The sequence below is a fragment of the Benincasa hispida genome, chromosome 2 (genome assembly GCF_009727055.1).
Source record: "Benincasa hispida cultivar B227 chromosome 2, ASM972705v1, whole genome shotgun sequence".
In the NCBI taxonomy this organism is placed as follows: domain Eukaryota; kingdom Viridiplantae; phylum Streptophyta; class Magnoliopsida; order Cucurbitales; family Cucurbitaceae; genus Benincasa; species Benincasa hispida.
Window position 1 is genome coordinate 48,585,579 of NC_052350.1, and position 17,264 is coordinate 48,602,842.

The 17,264-nt window shown below is 31.6% G+C and overlaps 2 protein-coding genes across 2 annotated transcripts; both read left to right on the forward strand.

Annotated features, from left to right (window-relative positions):
- The first annotated feature begins 4,515 nt into the window (after window positions 1–4,515).
- LOC120070873 (photosystem I chlorophyll a/b-binding protein 6, chloroplastic) lies at window positions 4,516–9,151 on the forward strand. Its single transcript, XM_039022765.1, has 5 exons — window positions 4,516–4,676; window positions 4,758–4,931; window positions 5,515–5,552; window positions 6,420–6,802; window positions 8,941–9,151. The coding sequence occupies exons 1-5, from the start codon at window positions 4,630–4,632 to the stop codon at window positions 8,962–8,964; spliced, it is 666 nt and encodes a 221-aa protein (XP_038878693.1). The 5' UTR covers window positions 4,516–4,629; the 3' UTR covers window positions 8,965–9,151.
- A 3,474-nt stretch (window positions 9,152–12,625) lies between these two features.
- On the forward strand, window positions 12,626–16,326 carry LOC120070709 (ubiquinone biosynthesis protein COQ9-B, mitochondrial). Its single transcript, XM_039022557.1, has 6 exons — window positions 12,626–13,076; window positions 13,344–13,451; window positions 14,540–14,701; window positions 14,796–14,967; window positions 15,690–15,763; window positions 15,869–16,326. Exons 1-6 carry the CDS (start codon window positions 12,744–12,746, stop codon window positions 15,947–15,949), a joined length of 930 nt encoding a protein of 309 aa, XP_038878485.1. The 5' UTR covers window positions 12,626–12,743; the 3' UTR covers window positions 15,950–16,326.
- The last annotated feature ends 938 nt before the right edge of the window (window positions 16,327–17,264 follow it).

Consider the following 17,264-nt stretch of genomic DNA (forward strand, 5'->3'; position numbering starts at 1 on the left):
AAATGATCGCATAGCTTTATCTAAACGATTGGGCATCGACTTATACGATAAGTCCCCACCATCTCCCACTTGCTCAGTCGTGTACGCGATCGATGTTTCCTCCTTTGTCTGCCTCATACCAAGTCCGAACAGAGCCCACCCTCTGGATTCTCACACCGAGAATATCAAAGGTAGCCTTGTTGGTGGTGTCAGACTCAACTCGACACCGTCGAGGTTTTCTGGAGGTCGTTCGTGGTGCTATGGAGGCAGTTTGTGTTACGAAAGAGTTTATGGCCGAGGAGATCGTTGAGGACAAACTCGAAGTATTCGTTCTGTGTTCGTTGCGGTGTTGCGGTCGTGTAGATCAAGTGTTCGTGGTCCTGTTGTTTGAGCTAACGAAGCGTGGAGATGCTTCTGCCATTGTGCGTATAGTTTTCTCTTTATGCATTTGAGTTTATTCATGCTTGAATTGTATAACTGTTTATATTAAAGTCGATTGTAAATGCATTGTTTATTCATGATTGTAATTTGAAATAGTCTTGTTTCGCTGCTCATGAAAATCTCGATTCCGATTTCCTTCAATAGGATGGCTTTACTCAAATCTGATAGATTGAGACAAATGCTAAACATGGCACCTTGTGGATCCTTGTTTCTATTCAATGCCTATTTTATGTGGAGTCTTTGCTTTTTATACTTTTGTGCAGTAGGAAGGAGGTTGAAGCCTTTTGTTTTAGTATGTTCTTATTCTTTTTATGTTGAGAAGAAGACAACTTGATATTGCATAAAACATATTTAGTTTTGTGTTCATTACCTTGTTCATGTTTTTATTAGTATTTAAAGTACTAATTGAAGATATCAGAACTATTTTGTTGGAGTTATTTTTTAGTTTCTAAATGAAGAAACAAACTTCCCCGAGTGAGATTGGTACACTCTAGTTTTGTTTGGTTTTGGATGAATTTTGTACTTAATGGATCTCTCATATCTTCATGCAAGTAAGAAGTTTGTTTTCTTAAATTACATTTGGAGTCTAAAAAAATCATGGCTTATGCATGAGAAATTTTAATATTTAAATAATTGGGCTTAAAATGACTGCCATTTATAAATATATAATCTGGTCAAAGCAAATGTAAGCTCTCAAGAAGAGCTAAATTTATGGCCTTAACTTTCCTATATTTAGATCATTCTTGTACTTTATTTGTCTTATTTTGTTGGAGAATTGACCCAATGGAGCAAATACGTTGCAAGGATGAAGAATCATGCAAAAATGAAGGAAAAACCATGAGTCAAATGCACCACATCGAGCTGAGATGCAAAAGGATAATTCTGCCCTGTTCTGGCATTGCAACGCTATTCCTAAACCTAAGTCTAATGCTCATTCGACGTTGTAAGGCAGTAGCATCAGGTACAGGGAAGCGTTGCAACGCTGCCCCAAATGTCATGACGCTCCGTAGTTGGATCATCGCCAGCATTCCAACGCTTGAACTTCAATGCTAAAGGACAGAACATTCGACATTGCAACGCTCTTTCAGAGCGTTGTGACGCTACAACGATTGATGGGATTTGATATGCGTGCGTGGGGCAACCGAGCGACCGTTGCAACACCTCATTGACGCTCTCCAATGTACGACGCTACGCGAAACCTATAAATAAGACGCTCGGGGTCAACCTTCAACACACAACATTCATACTGAAATACAACTCCGAATAAAGTAAAATCTGAGAAATTAGTCCGGTTTTGGGAGCCATTGAAGTCAAATTGCTGAGCAATTATCGCCATAGTCAGCCTCGATTCTCTTTCGATCATTGTAATTCCAATATGCCTTTTAGAGGCTAGGTAATTTTCTTGGGATAATTTGTATGTCTTGATTCTTAAAGTTACTAGTTTAATCTATTCAATTGTTGTGAAGTCTTTGGGTGGATTCGTTTTAATATTATTAGAGTTTCAATGATTTTTTCTGACAAATTAATTTATTGAAATTCTTGTGTGCTTCATTCTAGCCTATGCATTATTGATTGATTAAGTTGCACGTATTAGGATCGCATGTTTAGGGTCTAGACTTTTTTTTACCAAACTCATGTATGCCCTAGTATAATCTTTCCCAAATAAATCATGCTATAAAATATGACTTTATGGCTTGTAGTATGTCTCAACAATTGAACCATTTCTTAATGCTTTTCAGTTTTAACTTATATGTCGCTAAGAAGGAAAAGTTTTAAACTGAATTGGTACTAGTTTTGAATTTTATCAAAATTGGCTAATTGGGCTATTAGAATTTTTAATAGATTGAGAGGTTCACATAATTGGAAAAATTAACTAGTACCTAATGATATAAAATAAAAAGCATACAAACTAATCCCAAGATTTTTCCCTCAATTTGATTCAACCTTTTCTGTGCTAACTCTTGCTTTTCATAAAACAAAAACAAACCCATCAAAACCCTCTTTAAGTGGAATTTATAAATCGCCCTAAGTTGATTCAACAGTCTCTTTGTGGATTTGACCCCAATCTTACCGCTTTGCTACTTTTGTGGTGCAAATTTTGAATCGGTGAAAATAAATTATTTTTGCTCAGGCTGTGGGCAGTTACGACAACGCTAGTCCCGAAGTCCGAACAGAAAAGTATGTAATATTGTGCTTGTCCTATTACATGAACGTGGGCATGAGCATAGTGCAGGAGATGAACCGATATGGGCTTCACTTGAATAGGTCGTCGACAAGCGATGGTGAATTGAGAAGGCGGCTATGGGAGCTAGGTTAAAACCCACTCTATAGCATGTGGAGAAATGAATATTTTATTGATGATCAGACAATGTAGAATACATGGGTAAATATATTAACATAATAGATAATTAAGGAAAGTCTGAATAGCTTAAATTAAAAGGATAATTGACAGTTGATAATATTCCAATTTAAAACTAATAGTATCATATATGGTAACCGTGCTAAATTGATCGATGGAGACGTTTAATATTTTTTTAAATTTTTGATAGATCAATAAATTTGTGTCTAATGGAGACGTTTAATAATAGATATTTTTTTAAATTTTTGATAAATCAATAAATTTGTGTCTAATAGCCAATAAGAGTGTAGCTGAACTGACATAGTGTTCATACTATCGACCTCGAAGTTTGAGGTTTGATTCCCTCATCCCACTTTTTAATTACAATACCTTTCTAAAAAAAAATTGTGTCTAATAAGATATTAAACGTTTAGTTTTGTGTCCAATATATTAATATTTTTAAGGACCAAATAGGTATTAGACCTATTAGACACAAAAATTAAAAATATATGGACTTGTTAGACACGTTTAGTGTTCGAAGTCTATCGATCTAATAAAAAAAAAAAAAATCCATAAACCCAATAACACTTTTTAAATTAAAGGTCGCAAGCCTATTTGACACAAACTTCAACATTTTAGAGATTATACTTGTACAATAAATGGGAATCTGAAGTTTTGTACTTTAAGAAAATAAGTAAATGATAAATTAGATCAAAATGAAATTTCACAGGGTAACTCAGTTTAGAAATTTAATTTTCCCAAAAAGGAAAAAAAATCAAATTATTTTTAGGTTAAAATACAATTTTAGAGTCTTGTACTTTGTATTATTTCAATTTTAATATATATGATTTACGAATTTAGTCCATGTTGCTAGTTTATTGTTTTTTTTTTCTTTTTAGAAAAGAAACTTTTCCATTAGCATTATTACTGTAGTTTTTAAAAATGGAAAACGTCAACTTATACCTATGAACATTGAGGTTGTATCAATTTAAACTTCAAACTAATAATTGTATCAATTTAAATCTTAAATTTTAGAAGTTGTATCAATTTAAACTTCAAAGGAATAAAATTTCAACCTTAAAATTTCATAAGTGTATCAATTTAAACCCTAAATTTTCATAAATAAAACATAACGAAAGATTTAAATTGATACACTATTAAAATTTCAAGGTTTAAATGCATACAGTTATTAGTTTGAGGTTTAAATTGATACACCCCTTAAAGTCCATATTTAAATTGATACAATTACCCGTGTAGAGTTTAAATTGATACAACCTTCAAAGTTTAGAAGTATAAATTGATATTTGTCCTTTAAAAAATATGTTCATGTATTGTATTTCTTTCCATAAAAATTATTATACTTATTATTTAACCAATTTCAGTATGAAAGTTAACTTTCAGTATTAAATTTAATATTTATTGAAAATACAATGACTAAAATTAATCAAACTTCAAATTGTAAGAGCCAACATGTTATTTAACCTTATTTTTTTAAAAAAAAAATCGTGAATTTTGCCTTTTATTTAAAAAATATCCTATATTTTTAAACGTAGCAATGTTTCTTTATTTCAAAAGTTGCAATACATTTTATAAATAATTCATAGAGTAGAAATCCTTTAAAATTTTAGATAGAAATTGAAAGTGAAATTAGAAACAATTTGGCAATAATCTAAAGAAAAAAACTGAATCTCAATTTTTTATTTTTTATTTTTGTGTGGGATATTATTCTAAAATATTTGTATACGGAAGAATTAGAAATAAAGCTTAAAATGATCTCTATATCCACAACAAGACATCATAGGCCATCCATTCCTTACAGATTATAACACAATCCACCGATTCTCTTTTACCTTTTTGGAATCTCTCCGGCCATGGCCCTTTCAATTTCTTCAACTGCGTTCTCGACTCTCCCAATCAGGTGAACCCTAATTCAAAATTATTTTCATTAATCTTTTCTTTTTACCAAGTTTTCATTCTCCTCTGTTCTGTTTGGCAACAGAGAATCGTTTCACAGAGGACATTCTCCGGGAAAATTCCCAAATTATGAGCTCCGGCGGGATTATTACCGTTTGAAAGCTGCGAAATCCGGCGTGTCCAGCGTTTGTGAACCGCTCCCTCCCGACAGACCCCTCTGGTTCCCCGGCAGCAGCCCGCCGGAGTGGCTCGACGGCAGGTTGGTTAATTATACCTTAATTCACTTCTTTCTTCTCCTTCGATTTCTGGAATTAACAGAGTATTAAAAATCACTTTTTAGCACCTAAAACTTTTATATAAGTAATAATTTAATCTTTAAACTTTAGTATATAACAATTTAGTATATCTTTATAATAATTTTGGTCCCTAAACTTTATTATATGAATGATTTAATACATGTATTTTAGAATTTGTAACGGTTTGGTCTCTGTCATAAAAATTAATGTTCAACTTTAATGAGATTTTTTGCATAAATAAATCGATAAGTTAATTAGCGATTCAATATTTTTACATAATACAAAATCTACATCATAAAATAATAAAAATTGACATCTAATTTTGATGAATTTTTCATGTTAGAGATTAAATTGTTACAAATTTGAAAGTATAAGAACTAAATTGTTACATTCTATAATTCAATGACTAAATTATTACAAAACTGAAAATACAGAAACTATATCGTCACAAATCAAAATTCAAAGACTATGTTGTTATTTTCATTAAAGTTTAGCGATCAAAAATATTTTTTTAACTATATTAGCTTTTCTTCCATTGTTTTGCAGCCTTCCCGGTGATTTTGGGTTCGATCCGCTTGGATTGGGTATGCTTCTCTCCCTTTCTTTAATACAAATATCTACACCGTTCAAATTGGTTAATTGGTCGTAAGAAATAATGTAGATGGGATGCATAAAGATAATTGTTATCCATGATGTACCTAAATATTTTTCTATAGTTTTAATGTTATTTTTTTAAATAAAGAAGTAAAATATTATTTTGATCCACATACTTTGAGTAAAGATTGATATTCATTTTTATCATAATTTTATCGACACTATATTTAAAATTTAAAATTTATTGTTTAGTGGTCAAGATAGTGAAACTTCTAATGCTTTGGACGTAGGTAGGTCAGGTCCAATCCTTTCGACGTTGTTCTCTATTGAATCTTCATATATTGATTATTTCACTCTAATGAAACATTTGAATAATTTCTTCTTAATTTTGAATGGATAATTAATAATAACTATTTAATTAAAAATTTTCAATAATAGTCATTTAAGTTAGTTATTTAAAAAATAAATAAAATGGGAGAAAATTTCACAATGGGAACTCAACTCCACCAATTCCTTAAGACTAATCGAGTCTCAATCCATTTAAAATTAAATGGAAAATTTTGCAAGGATAAAGATGGAAAAGTCATCTCAACCTTATTCTTCTAATTTTAGCTTATGTATTTTGGACACATGCTCTCCATAAATATTAAAATTTAGTCTATAATATTAGTTTATTGTTGATATTTGGTAAAGTTTTTATTTATTTATTTATTAGCATTTTCATTATAAACTTTGAAAATATATTCACATGTTTTTTTAGTAAAAAAAATATTATCAGTTTGTTAATTTTGATAAAAATTAACAGTAATAAGAAAAACAATATTTTAACCTAACTTTAATGAAGATGGTTGTGTTAGGTTCTGACCCAGAGACACTAAAATGGTTCGCACAAGCGGAGCTAATGCACGCAAGATGGGCAATGCTAGCCGTAGCCGGAATCTTATTACCGGAATGGTTCGAAAGCTTAGGACTAATACAAGATTTCTCATGGTACGACGCCGGATCGCGGCAGTATTTTGCAGACTCGACGACATTGCTGGTGGCGCAGTTGGCGTTGATGGGGTGGGTGGAGGGGCGGCCGGAGCCGGTCATGGTGTTGCGGACTAAGGAGATCAAGAATGGGCGGCTGGCCATGTTGGCGTTTGTTGGTTTGTGGTTTCAGGCTATTTATACTGGCCAAGGGCCGCTTGAGAATCTCGCTGCCCACGTGGCAGATCCCGGCCATTGCAACATCTTTTCGGTAACATTTAATAATTATTCCATTTTTAAAATTAAATTTATAAATATGGGTCTTTTAAATATAAAAAAATATTTAAAAATATTTACACTTTATAGCAAAAAGTTTGAAAAGTATAAACATTTTTAAAAGATGAATTTAGATTTCTTTATTTTATTATCTAATTTCCGTCTTTTTTTAAAGATGGATTCAAATTTTGAAAACTAAAAATAATAATCATAATAATCTTAGCTAAAAAAACTTATCTCTCTATTTTGAAGTTTGTTCAATTTTAGTCTCTATATTTTCGGTTATTCAATTTTAATCATCATATTTTCAACAAATATTAAATTTGGTTTCTCAAATATAATTTTTACCAAAATTGTTTAAATAATAATTATAATTTTCATGCAAGAAAATACAATATGTGAACATGTTTTCAAAATTTGTAATGAAAATGCTAGTCAATAACAAAAATGTTTTAAAAAATCAACAATAATTTAGCATTAAGGATGAAATTTAAGATTTATTGAAAGTACAAGAACTATAATTTGATAATTGAAAGTATAGAAAATAAAATTATACCATTGTCAAATTATAAGGGCAGGAATGATATTTTAAGTCCCCCAATTTAACTATTTTACTTAAGAAACACGAAAATAATGGTAAGAAATTGAGTGGAAATAAATATTTTTTAAAAAAAAAAAAGAAAAAAAATCAAATTCAAATGGTTATCAATGTGACTTAATTTCCTAAGTTTTTAAATTTAATTTACAAGTTTAATCCCTTTGAACTTGAAAATTTGTGTGAAGGTGGTGTTTGAGCTTTTAATTTTATGTATAATAAAATTTTGAGTTTTTAATTATGTGTTCGATAAATGTTTATTACTTGTTCAAATATTTTTGAATTTCAATAATTTATTAGATACAAAATTGATACAAATTTATGATAGAAATTCATGTTACCATCTATATTTATGCTTTGTTATTAACTATTTGATTTTTTGTTTAGGGTTTTCAAATTTAAGTTTATAAACACTTAATCCGTTGGTTATTTGTTGTTAGAAGGTGTTCATGGGTGAGGTTAGGTTGGTTTGAAAGACTTTTTAGATCCAATCCAATTGTTCGGGTTGTAAATTTTTTCAACCCAAATAACCCTTATTAAAAAATAAGCCTAACCCAACCATAAAATATTTGGGTTGGGTTGGTTCGGGTTAATCAGGTCATTTATTTAAAATTTTGTTTTAAAAAGAAGCAAAACGTAAATATGTAAAAATCTAATTTAATTATTTTCATATATTGAATTAAGATTAACAACTCAATTTCAATTTATATAGTGAAAATTTTCTTTCTATGCAAAGAAACTACTTTTAAGAGTTGTTGAAGTTAATTATTAAAAAAAAATATTGAAATTAAATAAAATTAAAATCAATACATGTATAAATAATTGTGTTATAAATAATAAAAAAGTATACATTTTAAAGTTAATAATAAATTCGGGTTGGTTTGAGTTATATTAGGTGAACCCACAAACCAATTCAACCCCTAAAATTTTCATTTATTTGAACCCAACCCAACCCAAATAAGTGGATAACCCAACCCAAACCGCATGGGTTGGGTTGGGTTGGGTTGATCGATTTTTTCGAATCATCGGATTTTTTGAACACCCCTATTTGTTATCATTGTTTTTATTTTTTGTTTTTTTAATTGACTACAGTTCAATTATTTATTTATTTTTAAACTTAAAAAAAACTAAATGATTATAAAATGAGATCTATATATTCTAGCGATGGTAAAATACATTTAAAAAAATATGTAAAAAGTTAGGTCCGTTTAGTGACCATTTCATTTCATTTTTGTTTTTGAAAATTAAACCTATTTTCTCACATATTTTTTCAATAATTTGCATATTTCTAAAGTATAATAGTTAAATTCAAAAAATAAAAATAAGTTTTTAAAAATTATTTTTTTAGTTTTCACAAAGTGGCTTGGTTTTTTAATCTATAGATAAAAAGTAGAGAACAAAATATGAAAATTTGAAAGTTGTAGAGATAAATATCATTTTAAAAAATCAAATGGTTATTGAAGGAGGTGTTAATAATGTATAAAAGATTCTTATTTTTCTTAACAGAATTTTTATTTATTTATTTATTTCTTTTGCAGGCGTTTAGTGCAGGCTCAGGTTGAGTTGGAGCTTGTTTTGGCTTAGTTGAGACGGTGGAGTGTGTACATAAACCAATGGGAGGAGAAGAATTTGTAATGGTTGACTATAATCATATTTGGATCTCTATTGGTTGAAGATTTAACAAAGTACTATTGAACCAAAAACTGTCACTCAATTTCTGAATTCAAACCACACCAGTTTAAAAAGAAACCAAAATTGTCTCTCGATATATTAAGTCATTTTTCTATCCGTCAACTAACTATCAACTTCAAGTTTAAAAATCACTTTTAGTTACTCGAAATTTATTAAAGTAACGATTTAGTTCCTCAATTTTTATTGGTAACGATTTAGTTCATGTATTTCAAATTTGTAACAATTTAGTCTTTGAACTTTAATAAGTACATTTTGATTCATATACTTTACAATTTGAGAAATTACTAGTTTTGACCTTAAAAACTTTTTCTAACCTCATCTTTAAAATCTACTTTTTTTTCTAACCCTTTTTCCAATGTTTCATACTTTAAGTGGAGGGATCACCACGTAAAAAGACAATTTTGACCCTTAATAAATGGTATTTTAAAAAGTAAAATCAAATCTCTTTATCTTCTCGTGTAAGTTAGAGTTTTCTATTCTTCTTCTTATTGCGTTTTCTTCATCATTGTTGAACTCTCTTTTCGCAAAGACTCTCCTACCTCTATAAGAAATATTCAACTTTCGTCTTTTGTTACCCCTTTGCTCGGATTTTGAAAAAAGGTATTTTTTTTCCAATTTATTTCTTTCTAAATATATCGATTCTATTGTTTATAGGGGGGGGCCTGTGTGATTTTTTGTAGGAATGTGTAGTGAAAACCTAAAACATTTTTTTTTAATCATCCTTTGAACTTTAACGAACTTTAAAAAACCAGTAAAATATATGGGGTAAATAGATAGAGGGCCTACATGCGTCCGTTTGAAAAGAACCCAAGTTCTTGATCATTTCGTATCAAATATGTAGGAACCTTGGATCCACAATTGTATAGACATCTTAAGGTGAGATCATGGTTTTTTGGGTCAATCCCGCTTAGATTATACAATTTCAACAAGAAGTCCTGAAAACAAATGTCACCTCTTACATCTAAATGCCCTAGATTATTGCCTGTGTATTCTCATTCATCCTCATTTCGAATACCATCTTCGGAAACAAACACGCGAGGCATTCTGCAAGTGAAGATAAAACTTTTTGGCTAGAAGAAAATGTATAAATAAATATTTTTTTTAAAAAAGGAGAAAGTTGACTTTACGAGAGAGTTGACCTGATCAACTTCACGAGAAAGTTAATCCGGTCACTTCACGAGAAAGTTGACATTGTCACTTTATGAGAAAGTTGACTGGGTCAACTTCACAAGATAACTCGATTGGTTCAACTGCACAAGTCAAAAATTGAACAAAAGAGTGTCTCGTAAAGTTAGACAAAGTCATTTTCACGAGAAATAAAACTTCAAAAGACATTTGCTTTGAACTTCACGAGACAAATCACAGAACACCAACAATAACTTTCCCACGTTTAATCATATTCTAGTACTCTTCATTTTTCAATTTTCTCTTCATTTTTTAACCTAAAACGTAACAATACTCGTTTATAACGTATACAAGTGAAACAGAAGCAAGGATTTCATTGCTTACTGAAAACTTTCTTTAAAAAGTAATTTTTGGCTCCATTTTCATGACTTTATGAAAAAATAAAAAAATATTACTTTTCAGCATACATGTCTCTTTTGAAACTCTAAAAAAGAAAAGAAATTGTTCCTTTGAACTTGGGACCTTCTGAAAAGGATTATTCCTTTGAAGTTGGGACCTTACCTCACGTAAAACATTTCTATTATTGAAAACATAATGTGAAACTGAAGATTGAAGTTTCTATTTTAAGATATGTGAATTAGGTAAGTTAGATGGTTTCATATTCAAGTCAATTGAATGACCATTTATTAAGGAACAAAATTGTATTTTTACGTGGTGGGTCCCTCCACTCAAAGTCTGAAACGTTGGAAAAAAATGTTAAAAAAAATAGATTTTAAAGATGAGGTTACTTTTGAATGGGGAAAAAGTTTTTGGGTCAAAATCGACAATTTTCCTTACAATTTTTAACGAATTGATCCTTATTGTGAAAAGTATTATTAAGATTTAATGAAATTTCTTATACATGTAGATCGTTAAATTAATCGAAAATCAATTGTTTTTATAAACTATAAAGATTAGGTCGTTACATAATAAAATTAAACACTTAATTTTAAAGATATTTTTTTTTCATAATAAGGACTAAATTGTTAAAATATAGGTACTAAATCGTTACTTATTAAAGTTTATAGACTAAATTGTTATAAATTTGAAAGTACATGGACTAAATCATTACCAACTAAAGTTCAGGAACTAAATTGTTACTACACTGAAAGTTTAGGAACCAAAAGTGATTTTTATACTTAAACTATTTTCCAAATCTGAAGCTCTAAAGTAATTGTTTTGAATATTCATGAACCAAAATAGACATGACTTCAAACTCCTTGAGTGAAAGTGTATTTTGTCCTAAATTATTTAATAATAGTTTAGATTCAACTCTACTCACTGTACTTTCTAAATTAAATTATAGGAACAATTATTTTATTGTTTATAAATATATTGAACAATATTTTAAATTGATATCTAATTTCTAAATCGATTATTCTCAAATATCTCATCAAATCAAACATTTGATAGCCAATTTCAACGTATTTTATTGAATAAAGACACAAATTCACACTCCAAAGGTAGATGGTTTGATCTCCAACTCACAATTGTTGTACTAAAAAAATCAAACATAGACTAAATAACTTCATATTTAATAAATTCAGACTCATAAAATCCCCCAAATTTGTGAACCAAACACTCCATAAAAGGCTAAAAGTAAATTAAAACATGGTAAGTGTTACCTTCAAATATCTTTACAATGGTATGATCTTGTCTACTTTGGGCATAACTTCCTGGCTTTACTTTTGGTTTCACCAAAAACGCCTCTGCCATTGGAGATGATTGTTCTCCCTTTTAGTTAATGTCAGACTTTGATCTCATCCCAACAATCTTCTCCTCGAACAAAGAACCACCAAGCCTTCTCTCAAATAGTCACTCGAGTGTATCGCAAGCTCAACCATTTGAATTACATCAACGCACACCATCTGTCTAAAGACTAAATCATGGATGGATACCGCCATAACTAGATTTTTAGAAGCTATCTACTTCTTTATTCAGCACCCGAGGAATCAACTGACATGGTAAAGTTAGGACATGACTCTGATACTACTTGTTAGGGACAAAAAACGTCTACATATCTCCATATTGTTATGTCTTAAATTGTCAACTTCAAACATAATACTCATGACTTTGGTTTTGATTTCACCCAAAGAATCTCAAAGCATTAGAGATAGTCGCCACTCCCTTATAAATTCATGATCGTCATCTTATCTAATTGATGTAGGACTTTGACTATATTCTTAAAAGATAAAAAAATCGATTTAAATATTATTTTAATCGAGATAATTTGAATTATTTCATTTCAATATGCATACTTTCAATTGTGCAATTTCGTCACGGTAGTTTCGATAATTATAATGACATGGTTATAATTTTCAAAATTTATCACACATATCTTTTGGTTGTCTAAAGGCCACGAGGCTTCAAAGTAGGTCGCTACGTAGAACCTATTATTGTTTGGACTCTTTTCTCTTTGTGGAAAATTTAACCAACAAATCACAGCCTCACTCCATCATTTCCAGAGCGGCGGACCGACGGAGACATGTATCGAACGGCGGCGAAGCGTCTGATCGTCGGCGTGACCTCCGGTAGAAATGGCATTCAACGTCTCAGGTTGCCATCACCTTCCACCTTCCTCGACCATTCTTCCTTCTCCACAGCTACCAATTCACAAGAATTTCCTAATTCTCAAATCCCCAATCAACACCATATTCGTCAAGAAACTCCTACCTATTCTGATTCTGCATCTTCTTCAACTTCTTCTTGGTCCACATCAACTTCCGGCGAAGAAACCCGAAGCCATCAGAATCGGCGGCCGAGAGTTGAGTATCAAGAGGAGCAGGCTCGTGTCCTCCAGGCTGCTCTTTCTCATGTGGTCTGTCCTCCCATCTCTTTTCATTCTCACTCATTTATTTAGTTGTAATTGTAAGTTCTGCATAGCCAAATGGATGCCCCTGTTCGATTCTGTCAGAAATTCTATCGAGAGTTAATGATTTTCTTGATCTTTCTCATCGATTACTGTAACTAGCATCTAGGGCTGGCATTATTGAACGAACGTGGGTTTTCTTGGTTTGCTTCCGTCTTTAGGTTTTTCAAGATTTAGAGATTTCGAGTGTAATTTTGCATTTGTAAAATATTACAGGTGAAGCTAGGATGGACTGAGGCCGCAATGATTGCTGGTGCAAGGGATCTTAGCATGTCACCTTCCATTGTTGGATCATTTGCCAGGAAGGAAGCTGAATTAGTTGAGGTATACTCTTGTTTTCTTGATTTCGTTCACTTTCCCCATTTACATCTTGGACAACCCATTTGAATGTCATAATATTACTTACATACTGGGCACTGCAGTTAATGAGCATGAAGTTCTTGAGCTTTCCTATTAGTTAGTTCAGAATCTGGATGCTTCCTTCTTCATGGTCATAGTTCATTAAATCTATAAAATTATTAGGAAAGCTCCACAAGATTTTTGTCTGGATGACCAAAATTTGGTTGTACCAATGTCGAATGACCTGGATTCTAAAAACAATGAAAACTAATCTTTTGCTTACTTCACAAATCATTGACTGACTTTAAATTATCCATGCACAATTGCGGGTTTTCATCCATCACGAATGGATGTATCCTGAATGCGATTTCACCTTCGAGAAAAGTGATAAGATCACAAAATTTTAACAGTCTTGAAATTGTATTCAGGGTCTTGGGCGGTAAGGAGAAATTAAGTTAGATGGTACTATGTGACATAAGCAAAATGGTAGTTTTCATTGTGTTTTTAGAATCTGGGTCATTTGACATTAACCCAACCAAATTTGGGTCCAACCATACATAAAACTCAAGCTCCATTTAGTGTTGGAAGAAGCTCCCTGTGCTATGTTGTTGCTTGTGGTTGCGGCATTAAGTTTATATCTTATACAAACTTTAGCTAAAAGGTCCCACGAAATATGCTCGTTATAACGATAAGTATATAAAATCACCATCACTGCTGAATATACATTGTTATTTATAGTTTGTTGTTATTTGTTGCTATTTAAACGACCTGATCACTTGCATGATCTTATTCAGTATTGAAAGTTTAAATTAGTCTTTTAAGATGTCACAAAAAACTATAGCAGATGGTTTAATCTCATGAACTTTCTATTACCAGCAAGCTAGCATTTCTTTTTATGCTGTTCTATTTTGGAAACTAGCTTTACGTTCCTATTTAAGGTTCATTTGTGTTTGATTATGTGCTGAGGGATCATTTGCAAGTTGTAACATGGTTTATCTGAGTTTAAGTTGCTTCTCTCTTCCACTAGTCTGCCTAATCGGGTCAACGGATTTACATGCTTTTTCCACTTTCAGTTTTTCATGGATGATTGCTTACAGCGGCTCATCGATCTAATCGAGGCAGACGAAGGCCTTAAGAATTTGATACTTCGTGAGCGTATTTACAAGCTTGTTAGGGCTCGTCTAGAAATGCAAGCTCCCTTCATATCAAAATGGGCTCAGGCGCTCAGTATCCAGGTATCGTTGTCGGTACTGTATATGCTTTAACATCTTTAACGTTGAATACCTGATCAGGATCTTAAAAGGTAGTAGTTATGAGTTGGTCCTACAGGCACAACCAGCAAATCTAGCAACTAGCTTTAAACAACGGGCGACGCTTGTTGATGAGATATGGCATGCTTCTGGCAGTGATACCTCTGACGTTGATTGGTACGTCAAGCGCACTATTTTGGGAGGAATATACTCAGCTACTGAGATATACATGCTAACTGATAGTTCTCCAGGTGCATTTTCTCAAGTTCCTGGACTTTGAGTTTGAATTTGCTTGAATTCTAATCTTTTTCCATTTGCATCCCTTTCCTTGTTGGACCGATTGTTAGAGGCTTTTGTATGGAGGACCCATCTCTAGAGGTGTTAATACAGAATGATCAAATCCTAAAAAGCGAATGAAAACTAAGCTTATGCTGACGTCGAAGAGCACTAACGCCGCCCGGACGTCCCTTCCATGGCGAAATAATTGGAGCTCTAACGTGATATTCATTTCAATCGAGATTTTTATTTTATTTTTTAAATAAAAAAAGTCAACAATCGGCCAACTGGTGATTAAAAATGAAAATCACGTAGGGTTCCGACCATTTCGCAATAAGTGAGATATCCCTAATGCCATAATGCATTTCAGATGGTGGAGTGCTCCATGACATAAATAACATGTTATTCTTCAGTAGTTTTCTAGGATTGGGTCATTCTGCATTGACACTGCTAGGATTAGGTCATCCGTATAAAAATCTCAGGTTGTTATGTGTACTGTACCTTTTTTTTTTGGAAATGTGTACTGTATGTAAATGACTTCCTACTACTTGTAACTACATACTAGGAATTTTTCAAACCTCTCTTCCTTTCGTGCTATTTGTTTATGTCGTTGATCATTGATAAACATAGCTTGGAAACATCTCTATAATGTGTCCTATTGAAAGCCTGCCTTTTTTTTTTTTTCCCTTTTCTGTAGATTTTCAGGATTCATGGACTTTCTTGGACAATCGTTTGAAAGATGCTTTTGATATAAAGAAAACCGTCCAAGAGGTATCGTTTATGCACTTTTTGGTTTCGAGTTTTGTAATATGTTCCTATGAGGAAATTTCTCCGAAGTTCAAGTTTCTTTTGCTGCATTTGATTGAGGCTATGCAGGCAAAGTATCTGGCAGAAGCTGTAGGTGCTGGAATGGGGAACACCTTTCAGGGATTTGTTGGAAAATTTTTCCAGAGATAGATAGATGAGATTTGACTACAACTTTTTAAGTTTCTAGAGTGAGGAGTCAGCTTGTTTTGTGCTTTTTTGGTCTTGCATACCATGGATTTGAACTTAGAATTCCATGGAATTATGGGAAATAGAAATGAGTCATGGTATTCCTGGCTTAAAGCATAACAACTTTGGTTTCACTGTGCTGTTTTCAGCAATTATCTTTGGTGTGTTAAAATGAGTGAGCATCAGTTTATTCTTAATTCTCAATGCCTCTCCAACCTCAGATGTTACCATTCAGGAGGGAAGTATTCTGGTATTGTTCAGTATTGCCAATTTTTGGGGGAAATTGTAACTTAAAAAGTTTATCTTTCACAATTATCATTATTTTAGAAAATTCGTTGTAATAGTTTATCTCGGTCAAACCCAGTTGAGAGAGCACTGAGATTTGAATAAAAAATTAAAATTTTCATCTTATATCCAAACTATTGATTCTTTTGGACTTTCTCGGTGGAGCATCGACTAGAATGAGTATCTAGATTTTACATAACTTTTATGAATCTTACTTAATGTCTCACAATTTTTTTTTTCAAAATTTAAAAATCACGTTGCGATTCCTAAGTTCCATTTGGAAAATTGGAAAAGATGTAATATTTGATATAAGATTTAAAAAGAGTAATAATATTTAGAAAAATTATGTAGAATCGCTCTTAAATCTAGGTAGTTGAGCTTGATTGGGAATGATGGAGAAAAACTATTTCAACAATTTTTTAAAAGGAGGGTAGTTGAGAAAGATCAAAATATTTGAGGTTTTTTTTCCATCCCCAATTTCCATTAAATCAGAAAATATGTGCTTAATAAAAAAACATTAAATTACCAAAAGAAAAAAAGACTTGTCTTCTTTTTTTTTTTTTTTTTTTAATTTATTATAGGTAGTATTTATAAATGATATGAAAGATAATAGATTATTCGATGTCGAATATTCTGATTTACGGATATTTTAATCCTTAATGCATAGTCAATTGTGTAACACATAAATAATGTTATAATAAAGCTTCATGTAGATTCATGTTTATAGCAAAAATGTTTTGCAGTTTCATCTCTGCTGTTTGGCTGTAGCGACTATTACTCCATGGTGGTGTGTGTTTGGTTCAACAATGTCTGGTTGTTGTGGCAACACAACACAAAATCAGATTCACAAACATCAACATTGTGAATTCTTTTTTTACAACAAAATCATACTTGAGCGACCTCTCTCTTGACCGTATACAGGCTAATACGATTCTAACTTATCCACGAATGTCAAAATTTTGATGTTGAGCTCATTGCAGACCCATAGCTAGGG

Excerpts from the sequence above, each read along its gene's own strand:
- LOC120070709 (XM_039022557.1), top strand. The coding sequence starts at position 12,744 with ATGTATCGAACGGCGGCGAAGCGTCTGATCGTCGGCGTGACCTCCGGT. Across the intron at positions 14,702-14,795 it reads CTCAGGCGCTCAGTATCCAG|GCACAACCAGCAAATCTAGC; the intron begins GTATCGTTGTCG and ends TTGGTCCTACAG. Across the intron at positions 15,764-15,868 it reads TAAAGAAAACCGTCCAAGAG|GCAAAGTATCTGGCAGAAGC; the intron begins GTATCGTTTATG and ends GAGGCTATGCAG.
- LOC120070873 (XM_039022765.1), top strand. The coding sequence starts at position 4,630 with ATGGCCCTTTCAATTTCTTCAACTGCGTTCTCGACTCTCCCAATCAG. Across the intron at positions 4,677-4,757 it reads TTCTCGACTCTCCCAATCAG|AGAATCGTTTCACAGAGGAC; the intron begins GTGAACCCTAAT and ends GTTTGGCAACAG. Across the intron at positions 4,932-5,514 it reads CCGGAGTGGCTCGACGGCAG|CCTTCCCGGTGATTTTGGGT; the intron begins GTTGGTTAATTA and ends ATTGTTTTGCAG.